Raw genomic sequence first — 14,621 nt, forward strand, 5'->3', positions numbered from 1 at the left:
TTGAAGTGTGCAAGTCTTAAAGCCGTCAAGTTACAAGACCCTTGCACCCGTAACCCTTTACAAAAAAAAAACCCAGGAGTGTTCAAACTTGACAGCTTTAAGACTTGTGGACTTCAACTCCCAGAATTCCTCCTTCCCTCGCTCAGCTGCTATCGCTGGGGTGCAGAACAAGTGAGGTCTTGGGAGGGACCTTCCCTCCCCCTCCAGAGAGCCCATGCCGGGAGAGAGGAAGCGGGCTGGTTTGAATGCAGGCGAGCGGGCGGTTTAGTGGCCAGTGAGTGCCTCCTTCACTCATTCCGGAAGGCAGAGAAAGAAAGGTGTGCGAGAAAGCACCCTGCCACCAAGTGCAAAAGCGGGGGTGCTTTCTCACGAGTCTACTTTCTTTCTCCGCCTGCCTCCTTCACTAGTTCGGGCAGGCAGAGAAAGAAAGGAGGCGCGGGATAGCCAAGGGCGAAGGAGCTCTTCTTCGCCCTTGGTGGCGGGGGTGCTTTCTCACGTGCCTCCTTTCTTTCTCCACCTGCCTCCTTCACTAATTCAGGCAGGCGGAGAAAGAAAGGAGGTGCATGATAGCAAGTTTGAATGCCAGTCTCCTTCTTTCTCCACCTGCCTCCTCCACTCATTTGGGCAGGCGGAGAAAGAAAGGAGGTGCGCGAGAAAGCACCCCCTCTACCAAGTGCGAAAGTGGGGTGCTTTCTCATGAGTCTCCTTTCTTTCTTCACCTTCCTCCTTCACTTGTTTGGGCAGGCGGAGAAAGAAAGGAGGTGCGGGATAGCCAAGGGCGAAGGAGCTCTCCTTCGCCCTTGGTGGCGGGGGTTCTTTCTCACATGCCTTCTTTCTTTCTCTGCCTTCCTCCTGCACTAGGTGGAAAAAGCAAGGCTCGTGATAAAGCACCCCCTCCATCAAGGGCGATGGGGAGTGCCTTTCCCCTCGGCTATCGTGTGCCTCCTTTCTATCTCTGCCTGCCCAAAACAGTGAAGGAGGCCATTAAACCACCCGCTCACCCACGTTCAAACCAGCCTGCCTCCTCTCTCCCGGCATGGGCTCTCTGGAGGGGGAGGGAAGAGGGAAGGTCTGTGGGGGGAGCTAGCATGGGAGCAAGCCAGAGTAGGAACTGTTCCGGTACGGGGCCTCTGGAGGCTCCGGTACACAAACGCACGCCGGATTTCTGGCACCGGTACATACATACAGGACCGGACCACTTGAAACCCACCTCTGGAATACCCCCTGGTTTAATGCATTACAAGTTTGTAACAGCTGTTTCTGCAGTAATCTGCATTTCTTGCTAATCCATTATTTTCTTACCAGCAAATGTAAGCACCTCCTATTGTTTCATTCCAATTCATGTGTTTTCTTGTGCGGGTAATATAATACCTTACTATGGACTTTAGTAAACTTTCTGAACAGGAGCAAGAAGACTTGATTATGGGATTTTAATCAATTTACCAGAATATAATTAATAATTACATTCAATTACTAAAACAAACTTGTTGTTTTTTTACAGTTATTGTTTTAATGAGGATGACTATGCAATGATGTCACTTGGTTCATGGATTAATGTTGTGGCTGGAAAAATGATTGCTATAAACAGGTCTGCAAAACATGTAACAGTTTCCAAGGAGAAAGAAGTGCCATATGATCATCTCATTCTCTGCACTGGCCAACAGTATCAGGTAAGTCCAAATGTTGAGGCAGCACTCCCATACCTAGTTAAATTGGGAAAATTTTCATTGAACTCAGATTAATTAATTTATACTGCATATATAATAATATGTTTGGAATTCCTATCCAAAATATTTTTAATCTTACTTTTATCCTCTTTTTAGTTATTTTCAAGGTTGTGGTCCCATGGTTAATTGAACAAATAATTTCAGAAATAGTCTATAAGAATCAAAATCAGTGTCTTTAGTAAAAATCATCATGGCTGAATTCAATATAAGCAGTTGTAACTTGTAGTTTATTAGAAATCTTATTAAAATCTCAGAATCAGTCCGAGATTTAGATAATCTATTAACAAATGAGAGCCTGTGCTACTGAAGCATAAGAGTTCATCTTTAATCTGATTTGATGTATTTGACAAATCTAACAGGATTGGAATTCTAAGGCTCCCCAATAAACAAGTTGCTACACTTAACTATTTATTTTTACTAAAGGATTTGGATCATTGTTTTGGAGATAGGTATTTTCTTACCAGATTCCTTAATGTCTTCAACAAAGGCAGATTTTCTACTGTACTCCTTTCATTGGAAAAATTCTTTAAAATTCAAGGAGATATTCAGAGATGTGTCTGCTTGGAAAATAGCCCATATTAAATTGTACAGCACAGTCAAACATCAGGGGTTGACCACAGAAAATGTGTTATGACATTTGTACTATGTCATAAATGTTTATGTTAGTTTTTATGTCATCAAATATTCATAAAAGTTGTCAAATTTCAATACCAGATTATTTTATTTTATGGGCCTTAGAACTGTTAATGGTTGGGTATTTTCTTCTTATGAAATAGCAATCTTAAAATCAATTTCGTTTTGAGATATTCATCAACTATCTTTAACTAGTTCCTCTTAAACTGCACTGAGTCAGAATAACCTGTAGACTTACATGTCAGGGAAAATAGGAAGACAACCTTTTCTCATAACAATCTCTTGTCAATTAAAAAAGAATAACAAATGCTAAAGAACATGACAAAGCTTCTAGTGCATCAGTACTACCAACTAAGAACACTGAATGCATTATTTTTTATTCAACCTTTGCAATTTTTCAGTATCTGAAATCTCTTCAAACAGAAGTTGTTCCAAAGAACGGGTGGAAAATGTTAGTTTTAGCCAGTTGTTTTGTTTTGTTTTTATTTTGCTTCATCTCAGCAGATGGTAGACACTGCTTCCTTGAAAATACTTCAGCAGGGGCTTGACAACATCCATTTGCAACAGTTTAATAAAGAATCCCTCAAACTTTCTATGTATAAGTTGCATTTTTAAAGGGCTTTGGTACAATTACCCAAAGTGGTTGCTGCAAAGGCAAGATTATTCACAAACTGTACATATTTTCTCTCATGAGAATAGGAAGTGAGACAAAATAAGGAAAAAACAAAAAATAGCAGAAAATGGAGAAAAAAACTGAGAAGCTAGGGAAATGAAAGGAGTAAAAAAGAAATTATAATAAATAAATTATTTTAAAAAGTTATAATGCTATTGACTGGGAAAAAAATCACTTAAATTTTATTGTAGTGACAGCAGCCAGACTGGGTATGCTCCATCCATTAACCAATCGGACTGTCTACACTTATGATGTCATCGGGCCCTTGTGGCTCCTTCCCAGTTTCAGACTCAGTCCAACCTGGACTGGCTGTGAGAATTGATCTCTCCTCCAAATTATTTAATTACATCTTTAATTGGTGAATTTTTCCAAATATTTTTGTTGTTCCTTTAAATTGGTTCCTTAAATAATCCTTTATTCTACAAATTGGAGGGAAATTCAACACTGATTTCTGGCTACCTCTCCTGAGCCGTCTGATTGCCTGTGGCCACGAATTCGTTCAGGAAGCCTGCCTTGCAATCAGATCGGCCAGCTCACGAGCTACGGCTCCACGGCTGTTTCCCCGCGGCGCTCCTTGATTCTGGGCACTCAGAGGGATGAGTGACCAGCTGTTTCACACGCAGCGGTTTCAGACGAGTCTGGTGGCCATTCTGCAGATCGCCTGGCCACACTTAGTATTGACAGCCATTTTGCAGGTTGGAAAAGCCCGTGAAGATAGCGGTGGCCATTTTTAGGCTCAGAAACGCCTCAAAGAAAAAAAGTTTGCCATTTTGGACGCTTTAAAAAAGGCGTGAATTCTACAGCAGCCGTTTGGAGGGCCAGCAACATGGGATCACCCCAGGTGGACCAGATCAGGAGCGCCTGGCCAGCAAACGGATGAGACAGTTGTCTATCTTATTGGGGTGTTGATTTATGTTTGGGAAAATGGCTGATCCAGCTATGGATGCGAATACAGGACTAGAGGAGGCAGGGCAATCAAGGGCAAAGAGCAGCAGGAAGAGGCAAGCCAAAGAGGCCCCTTCCTCAGGAGTAAACCCCAAGGTCTCTAAAGCAATTACCAGGGCAGAAGAGCGTAGGCAGAAGGCCCTTGAGAAAGAATTTCAGAGGGCCCAAAAACAACAACATAGTCTAACTGCCCAGCCCTCCCTCCCTCCGCCGAGGATCACCAAGTGGCATCCCCAACTCCACCGGTCTTGCCTCCCATGGGCCCTGACCCCCCCCGGCCTATTCAGAAGGGGAATTGTCTTCTTCAGAGTCCTTGTCTTCTATGGAACCTGACAACAGAGGCAATTTCTTTGATGTCCCTCTCAATAGGGAGTGCACCTTTGAACAGGCTTCCCTCCTGGTTACACATGGCTCTAGGTCCCCCCACACCATGTACACCTCTTCTGCTGATATGGCAACCATAATTGCTGAAACCATTAAACACGTCATGGCTGCTGGCCTACAACAGCACCCCCAACCTGCTCCATCACATGGCCATAAACATAAATCTTCTGCTGCAGCTCAGCGACCTGATCCCTCTGCCTCTACTTCTCAGGCCTCAATTGGCGGGGAGCCAGATAATCTGCGGGACTCAGACCTGTCTGATGACAAGGTGGTCACCCCAGATACCCCTGCCTTTACCGGATTATTCAAAACTGATCATTTCAAGTCCCTTCTATTTAAGGCCATTAAAGCTACTAACTTACCATCTTCTGCTTCAGCTTCTACTTCACAGGATAAACCGGCAGAACCGGCTTCAACTGAGGGTCCCAGTACCCCATTCACCGAACCCACGGTGGAAAAAGAGGTGATCCCTGTTCCCAAGGTATTCCTGAACGTCATCCAGAAGCAGTGGGAGTCTCCAGGCATGGACCCACAGCCGACCAACCTTGACAAACATCTCTACAACATTGCACCAGACCTCACCAAGTTCTTCAAGACTCCTGCAGTGGATGCACCGGTTGCAGCCCTGTCTTCCCTTACTGTGGTCTCTGGAGCCCCTGAGGAGGTTCTCAAGCCTGAGGAGAAAAGGTCAGATCAAACCTTAGTCAAAAACTATCAGGCTGGGGCCTGGGCTGCTAGGGCCTCTACAGCCACTTCCTTTTTCTCCAGGACGGCCCTGGTTTGGATCGAACAGCTTCAGGAGCGCATCGCTCCTACTGACACTAGATCACATAGGGATCTCAACAAGATCAGGACAACGGTTGAATTTGCAGCTGATTCTTCCCTTAATGTTGCTAGATTCGCTTCTAAAGCCATGGCCTCTTCGGTCACGGCCAGGCGTCTGCTTTGCTCAAGCCATGGCAGGCGGATGTCTGTACCAAGTGGCGTCTAGCAGCCTCCCCATTCAGTGGCACCCAATTGTTTGGTAATCTCTTAGACCCGTACCTCACGGAATCTAAAGACAAGTGCAAGGTCCTTTCATCCATCTACAAGAAACAGGACAGTCGGCCCACTCCCTTCTATAGGAGGTTGCCCTTTCGACCGGCGGATGAGGGACTTTCCTTCCCCCATCCACAATGCCAATCCTACACTCCCAGACAGGGATCTCACCAGGACAGGTCCAATAGAAACACACAGCATTTCCCCTCCAAGAAATCTTACCGTGGAGGAGGCAACCGCCATTTTTTACGTAGGAAATGACTATCTGGACTCTCTTCCAATCGGTTCTTTGCCCACCGCTGGGAGGAGACCACAACAGACAATTGGGTACTCAAAACTATCAAATTTGGTCTCATGCTAGAATTCCTCTCCATCCCCCAGGAACAGTTCGTGCCATGCCCAGTCTCTCGTTGTCCTCGCAAGAGAGCACTGATGGAACAGGCCATTCAGCACCTGTTGGAGATCCGGGCCATCCAACCAGTTCCTCCCCATCAGGAAGGGCAGGGTTTTTATTCCCGCCTGTTTGTGGTACCAAAGAACTCTGGGGGATGGAGAGCAATTTTAGATCTAAAAACATTGAACCGCCACATTGTCTATCGGCGGTTCAAAATGCATTCTCTGCACACCATCCTCCAGGCAGTCAGGAAAGGCGATTTCCTCACATCGGTAGACTTGACCGAAGCTTACCGTCATATCCCCATCTTCATAGACCACCAAAAATATCTCCGCTTCTCCTATGGGGGGAGGCACTTCCAGTACCGAGCTCTTCCGTTCGGTCTATCCTCTACCCCCAAGGTATACCCCCGAGTCCCTTTTGGGAGAGGGGGCGGTCTAGAAGTGCAAATAAATAAATAAATAAATATTCACAAAAGCACTTCCACCACAGAGTTCAGGCCCGACACATATTAGTCCTCACGGACAATACCACAACCAAGGCACGAATAAACGGACAGGGGGGAACTTGTTCCTGGTCCCTGATGCAAGAGTCCAACCTGTTGTGCCAGTGGGCGGAATCTCACCTGTCATCTCTCAGGGCAAAACACATCTCAGAGGTCTCCAATGTCCAAGCAGACTGGCTGAGCCGGGCAACGATAGATCAGGCAGAGTGGAGCATCCATCTGAACCTCTTCCATCGATTGACACTACGGTTCGGCATCCCAGTCCTAGATCTGTTCGCAACGGCAGACAACAACCAGGTACCCAGGTATTACTCAAGGTTCATGGACCCCATGGCAGAAGGAGTAGATGCTCTCAGATGCCAGTGGCCCAGGGGTCTCCTGTACACATTTCCTCCCCTTCCCCTCATTCAGAGGGTAATTCAAAAAATGCTGGAGCAGGAGGCAGAAGTGTTGCTGCTAGCGCCGAATTGGCCCTGCCAGCCTTGGTATGCCGACCTAGTGACTCTGTCAATTTCCACCCCATGGCACATCCCACGGTCTCTCCTGTCTCTACACCAAGGGTCAGTTTGTCATCCCGACCCCCAGTGGCTGCAATTAACCTCATGGCGATTGAGCGGCAAGCCTTAACAGCCGATAACATCTCCCTCAAAGTCATTGCTACAATTTAGGCATCACCTAGAAGCTCTACTAACCGCATTTATGATGCCACATGGCGTACTTTTTCTCTATGGTGTTCCAACAAGACTGTTGACCCACTTAGGGCATCCATTCTGTAGATATTGGACTTCCTGCAGAGGGGGCTTGATCAGGGACTTACCCCTAACATGCTACACTGACAGGTGGCTGCTCTGGCCTCTGTTCTGGATGCCCTGGCATCTGAACATCTACCTTCTCACCCCTTGATCCGGAGATTTCTCCGTGGAGCTTCCAACCTGCATCCCCCTGCCAATAGATATCCCACTTGGGACTTACCTCGTGTCCTAGAGGCTTTGACTTCCACGCCCTTTGAACCTATGAGATCCACTTCTTTGAAACTGTTGTCCTTCAAAACACTGTTTTTGGTGGCTGTAACCTCAGCCAGACGTATTTCTGATTTGGCTGCTCTTTCAGTCAACCATGACTTGTGCATGTTCCATCCAGACCGAGTTGTGTTAAGACTGGACCAGACATTCATACCAGAGGTCAATAGCTGTTTCCACCAAGATCAGGAGTTGACCTTACCTGATTTCTGTCCGTCTCCCCGTCACGAGAGGGAGTGCAAATGGCACACTCTTGATGTATGTTGTGCCCTCAAGATCTACATCGACCACACCGCCTCGTTCCGCCACTCAGAAGCTCTCTTCATCTCCTTTCGCTAGGCCGCCTTGGGTACCAAGGCTTCATCGTCTAATCTGGGGTGCTGGATAAGAGCCTGTATTAAACCGACTTACGAACTTCAATCCATACAGATCCCTGCAAACATTACAGCTCACTCTACACGCAGCGCTGCGACACCTGCGGCTTGATCCACTCAAGCTACCTTGGAAGAAGTTAAAGGGCAGCCACCTGGGCATCTCCCACAGTCTTCTTACGTCATTACAAGTTGGACAAGTATGCATTGGCTGATGTGGCCTTTGGGCGCAGGGTGCTGCAACAAGTGCTTGTGCCCTAACGGCCATTTTTCCCAATTTCCCACCCTAGTGGATAGCCCAGTCTTTGGTACATCCTAGTCTGGCTGCTGTCTCTACAATAATAGGAAAATGGGTGTTGGTCCTTACCTGATATGCTCATTTTCTAGTAGAATAGAGACAGCAGCCAGCCCCACCCTGGTATGGGTCACGCGAGGGGATTCCTTGTGCGGAGGAGAGAGAGAGAGAGAGAGTGACTATGAACTTTCACTTTTTGCTCACAATTCTCACTTGAGTCTACAGTTTTCCTTCATCTGAAACTGGGGAGGAGCCACAAGGACCCGATGACATCATAAGTGTAGACTCCGTCCGATTGGTTAATGGACGGAGCATACCCAGTCTGGCTGCTGTCTTGTCTCTACCAGAAAATGAGCGTATCAAGTAAGGACCAACGCCAATTCTCTTGCAAAGGGAAGAAATGAGTACAGTAAAGGAAACTCAATCTAACACCAAAAGTTCAATTGTTCTCCATATTTTGATCCTGGGTGATGAAGGGCTAGTCTCCAATATACTTTCAAATTTTAGTTTGCATTCTTGAGATGAGACAAGTTTAGAGTATCACTGAAAATAAGTGTAAGACTAGTTTGTATAATTTCAATGTGATGTGGGTCTTTCTCAATTTGTCTCAATATTTGGAGCTTAGGTAAGTGAACACAACAGTAACATCTGTTAAAATAAAATCTGTATTTTGCCTGTAGACCTAAAGACCTAAATTCATGTGTCAAGTATCTATAACATCAATATTTCTCTGTAATTAAAATATGTTTATTTTCTCAGCCAGATGTAGCACATTTCCCCCTCTATGGATTGGCTGCTGAGTTACTGCTTGCTTAGTAATTTTATAGCTCATTATAAAAATATGAATTGCTGAAGCAGAACATATTTTAATAAATAGTTGTATCTGTGAGAAAATTAGAATTTTATGATGAGTGATATTTATTTATCTGTAAATATAGGTCCCATGTCCTAGTGGTGCAGATATCAAAAAACTATTAACCAACAGAGAGGTATCAACAAACTATAAACAGAGATACACAGGAGTAGTGCCCTCCAATCTTTTTATTATTTCTGATGATGAAGATGCATTAGCAGCAACGAAGTGGCTAAAAGAAAAAGTGATTGATTCCACAGGTAACGGTTTTACCAATTCTACTACAGGAAGACAGCAGAGGTTTATGTGTTTCTTGGCAAATTGCATCTCCATTCCTAGCATATAATTATAGCTTAATTAATCCTTGCAAACGGTTTCCTCTACTCTTATTTATTGTACAGATTAATTTACAATGTACAGATTAATTTACAATGTCAGTTTTGGAGACATTTATATTTCATGCCTGGAACAAAGATTGAAAATAAGAATTATCTATAATTGCTTTATGAAATTAGATTAACTGAAATGAAATACCCAAGCACAAAGTCTGGGATTGTTAATTAACATATGAGATAGTAATATCATTAAATATGTTTTGCAGCTAGACACAAGGTTTTCTAAGACAGAAAAAGCTGAAAAGAAAAGAAAATTTGACTTTTGGGGATTTACTGTAGAACTATCTGCATACTGTAAAAGGTACTACAGTTGGCTAATACCACGCGTGTGATGTTTATATGGATGCAAATGCATCCTTTCATTAAATTGCATGCCTCAGAAGTGTTACTTTTGTCAACAGCACAGTTCAGTTTTCTTTCAATGAGTGGTATCTTCTGACCTGGAATTAGGCAATTAGACTGTTTTTCATACTTGCAAACATTGCAGCACCCCCATGGTCGTATGATAAAATTCAGATGCTTGGCATCTGATTCATATTTATGATGGTTGCTGTATGCTGGGGTCCTGTTATCACATTTTGTAACCATCTAAGCAAAGTCAGTGGGAAAGCCAGATTCATTTAACAACAGTGTGACTAACTTAACAACTGTGGCAAGAAAGGTCGTAAAATGGGGCAAAACCCACTTAACAAATTTTATTTAGCAACATAATTTTTGGGCTCAATTGTGGTCATAAGTCGAGGACTATCTATAATTGTTTCTTTTGCAACCAGCTCAGAAGTGGCTGCTAACAATTGCTCGTTCTCAGCACTTTTTCTTTTGAGGTCCCTTATTTCCATGTTGGAAATAGCATTGAGTGTGTATTAATTTGCACCTCCAGTGGCGTTCCAATGTGGTTATACATACAATATCATTTCACATGCCCATTCATAATGACGTGATTGTATGTTGATTTTTGTGAAACTAAACAGAATACTTTTTATACCTTGCTTTGTTTATTGCAAACGTGAGGAATGGATTTACTTGTTCAGATATGTCTTTTATTTGTGGAGCAAATGATACTGTGTACAATCTCCTGCTCTTATCCGCAATTGCAGAAAAGATGCCTTTTTAATCTATCTCATTTCTCAGTTTAATTCATTTGAGTAATATTAGGAAAAGGCTGCTCCTGCATTGACAAATCCAGTCAATTCAGTCCCATTTACTAATGACTTATTCTGTTAGATCTGCCCTTTTGGGACCTAAGAAGCAGAATGTATTCGGGGGGGGCGAGGGGGCGACGACGACGTAAAGAGCATTTTGCAGGCCATATTATTCAGGAAAACTGCCCTTTTTATTCCGACTTGATAGGAAGCATTTAGTGAGCAGTGTCATGCGTGCATCCTTTGTGTGTGTGCTTGTGTGCATGTACCGTACATGTGCACACAAGTATAAAATTTATAGAATGCACGTTTGCTCCCTTTATGCAATCCACCTAACAATCCCCCAAGTTTAGGTGATGAAGAAAGGCTGTTTACATATGCACTAAACCAAAGACTGCTGTGTCATCTTACCCAAAATTTATGGTTGCTGCTGTTATATAAACTTATAAATTATAGTAATTTGAATGCAGCTTTTATTTAATTTTTTTTAAAATTTATGTTGACATGCAAAAAACTCCTATAATGCCAACAAGAAAAAAGATACTGCTTGATTCATTGAACAAAAACAATCCCTAGATATAATATAATCATTAAAAATTTGATAAAGAAAAACTAATTAACATAAGGGGAAAAGATTGATATAATAACCAGGCACATAAAATGAATTCAAATTTATTATTAAATCTAGACTATATAAATATTTCTTCATCTAATTTGAGGACAAAGGATATTTTGAAAAATAGACAGTGATCCATTTTAAAATATTCTTTGAGTGTCCAATAAATACAACATAATATTTTTGATGAATTAATTTAAATTTTAAATTATAAAAAGTATGTTTTACATTTCTTAATTCATGAACCCCTTAAAAACCTTGGATATTCCAATTCTTTGTCTATAACTACAAAGATCAAAAGTTACTTTTTCATCACTATCATAATTGCAAATGGTTGCTGTCCAAGGCAGTCACTAAACAAGCACTATTTGTACCACCTAGTATTTATAATTATTAAATTTCCCAGTTGTAGTCACTAAAAACATGGTCTGAGATTCCAGTGGAACACATTGAAGAATCCCTAAACTGATCCATCAAGGCAGAACAAATGCAAATATAATCTATCTTAAATCATGTTGATATCCATGTCTCTCAGATCTCCTGACAGTCCTAAATTGAGGTGAAATCTCCACCATAAATTATATTTTGGTAGTTTGTAGATTATAATTTAGAAAAAAAGCTTTGAATTATTTCAGTAATATTCTTAATGGGTCATAAAAATTAATTAGAGCAATAGTGACAGCAGCTATCTTTGCCATCACAAAAAAAATAAATCTTTCAAGTTGCAATGTTGATACACCACATGAGTTTATTTTGCTTTTAGCTTTATTTGAATATCAATTAATATTGGTTTGTCCATTCCCAGTCTCATTCCCAAGTTTCATTTGATAGAAAATGTATTTCTTGTGAAATTATGTTCTCGGAGTGTATAATTCCAGCTTGCTGCAAATTGTTCCTTTTAATAGCTAATGCTATAACTGTTATTCAACAGAGAAATGCAAACCCTATAAAGATCCATGGTGGCAAGATCTATTGTAACTCTTTTGACCTCATGTCCAAGAGACAGGCAAAAACAAAAGATTATTTGTAAAGGGGACTCTAGATAAAACATAACTTTACATACATGGTATTTCAATTTGGTAGTTTCCTTGAAAGATGTAAAAGCTGGTCTGTCAGGCATGCCTCCTTCAATATCCAAGAAATAAAAACCTCAACTCCATTTGAATAGAGATAAAGTACTTTTATTAGATATGAATTGAAAGCAGCAAAAAGAAAAGCAAGATCTGAGCCAAAAAGGCGCGAACATGTACATATCAAACGTTTACCCAGCACCCTCCCCCCAATTCCCCAACCCAATGTCCAATCTGCAACTCCCTAAGGTCATGTGGGGTGCATCTTCAAAAAGCCTCATCAAGTTGGTATGCGAGACAGTTGGCCTTGACCAAGTCCAAACACAAGCCACCAGCATGCGCAGAAGATGGTGAGAACAAAACTCCCTTCTCATACTCCTCCAGCACCAGTAATTCCCCCTCCCAAAAATCTCAAGCCCCCTCCCTCCCCGTTTCTATGGCAGCCGATAGCAAGCAAGGAAAGTAGAGACTGACATGGTGTCTGGTATTATAATGTATTGGTTAAAGGGGAAGATATAGGGGAGGATTTCCTGAATGCATTCTTCCATGTAATTAAATAAAGATTTCTGCTGCTCAGTATCAAAAGTAGATTGTTTCTAATTATTTCTGGTGAGTTGCCCATGTATTTTAATTAGTACAGTTTGTAGATTTGTAATATATTATATGAGGTTGATCCTTTTCTTCTAATTCAGTAGCAATAATTATCTTCAAGGTTTCCAAATCTTTTTCAAATTAACAAACATGCATTTGCCTGATTTTAACATTTCCATGGATCATAATTATGCAAGTTTGTGAATGTATTGTCCATTTGTTTAGAAATTGATTGGATTTTTACCATTAATTTTAAAGTTTGTCCCCCCCCCTCAAGATAGCAGTACATTAGAGAATCACATGGCATAAGGAACCAGAGCTGTTACAGAATCTAGTAATCCTGCTATAGATACTTTGAAACCTCCTCCCAGAGGGGAGCAACAGAAACAGATCACAAAGTGGGTGTGTAGGATCTCTAACTCTCTAAAGGATCTCTAAAGTGGCCAAATTGTGTCTTTTATTTCTAGTAAGGCTGATTAATAATTGTCTCATTTCGTTATTTGTTTCACTAAATACCACTTAGGTATTAATCATTAAACAGATCATGCCAGACTAATTTTATTGCATCCTTTGACAATGTGACAAAATTAGTGGACCAGAGGAATGCTGTCGATACAGTTTACTTGGACTTCAGTAAGGCATTTGATAAGGTAGACCATAATCTACTACTAGATAAAGTAGAAGAATGTGGGTTAGACAGCATCACCACCAGATGGATTCATAACTGGCTGACCAACTGCAATCAACATGTAGTCCTCAATGGAACTGCATCTACATGGAGGGAAGTATGCAATGGGGTACCCCAAGGCTCTGTTTTAGGCCCAGTAATCTTCAACATCTTCATCAATTATTTGGATGAGGGGATAGATGGGGAACTCGTCAAATTTGCAGATGACACTAAGCTAGTAGGAATAGCCAACACTCCAGAAGATAGGCTTAAAATACAGAAGGATCTTGACAAACTTGAACATTGGGCGCTAACAAAATGAAATTCAATGGTGAAAAAATAAGGTTCCATATTTAGGCAAGAAAAACGAAATGCACAGGTACAGTATAGGTGGTACCTTGCTCAATAGTAGTAACTGTGAGAGGGATCTTGGAGTGCCTAGTGGACAAGCATTTAAATATGAGCCAGCAGTGTGCAGCAGCTGCCAAAAAAGCCAACACAGTTCTAGGCTGCATCAACAGAGGGGTAGAATCAAGATCACGTGAAGTGTTAATACCACTTTATAATGCCTTGGTAAGGCTACACTTGGAATACTGCTTTCAGTTTTGGTCGCCACGATGTAGAAAAGATGTGGAGACTCTAGAAAGAGTGCAGAGAAGAGCAACAAAGATGATTAGGGGACTGGAGACTAAAACATGAAGAACGGTTGCAGGAACTGGGTATGTTTAGCTTAAGAGAAAGAAGGACTAGGGGAGACATGATAGCATTGTTCCTATATCTCAGGGGTTGCCACAAAGAAGAGGGAGTCAAACTATTTTCCAAGGCACCTGAGCGTAGAACAAGAAGCAATGGGTGGAAACTAATCAAGGAGAGAAGCAACTTGGAACTGAGGAGAAATTTCCTGACAGAACAATTAATCAGTGGAACAGCTGTGCCTCTAGAAGTTGTGAATGCCCCAACATTGGAAGTCTTTAAGAAGATGTTGGATAGCCATTTGTCTGAAACGGTATAAGGTTTCCTGCCTAGGCAGGGGGTTGCAACTCTGCTATTGTATTATATTTGATGACACAACCTTTGAAGCAAAATATATAAATATTTTCTAATCTACAAAGAAACATATTTAGAAGAAAAATCCAGTGTTAAATACAGGTGACAAATTTAATCATAAAATCTTCAGTATGAAATTTATAACTCACAATTTCAGCTGTTCCAGAGGTAAAGCTTCATTGTAAAGAGGGTATATTGGTGTTATTTCCAGTAAGACTGAAGACAGCATGTTAAAACATGCTAAAGTAAAGAACCT

At 41.9% G+C, this 14,621-nt stretch overlaps 1 protein-coding gene across 7 annotated transcripts in view; it reads left to right on the forward strand.

Annotated features, from left to right (window-relative positions):
* The window catches only part of CFAP61 (cilia and flagella associated protein 61), a 163,662-nt gene that overhangs the window by 95,495 nt on the left and 53,546 nt on the right, over positions 1 to 14,621 (forward strand). For all 7 annotated transcript variants that reach the window (XM_081950243.1, XM_081950245.1, XM_081950247.1 and 4 more), the window contains 2 exons: positions 1,502 to 1,670; positions 8,923 to 9,097. In XM_081950243.1, the coding sequence (XP_081806369.1) occupies positions 1,502 to 1,670; positions 8,923 to 9,097 (344 nt within the window). The remainder of the gene's footprint in view (positions 1 to 1,501; positions 1,671 to 8,922; positions 9,098 to 14,621) is intronic.

The sequence above is a fragment of the Natrix helvetica genome, assembly GCF_964273705.1.
Source record: "Natrix helvetica genome assembly, chromosome: 4".
NCBI classification, from domain to species: Eukaryota; Metazoa; Chordata; class Lepidosauria; order Squamata; family Natricidae; genus Natrix; species Natrix helvetica.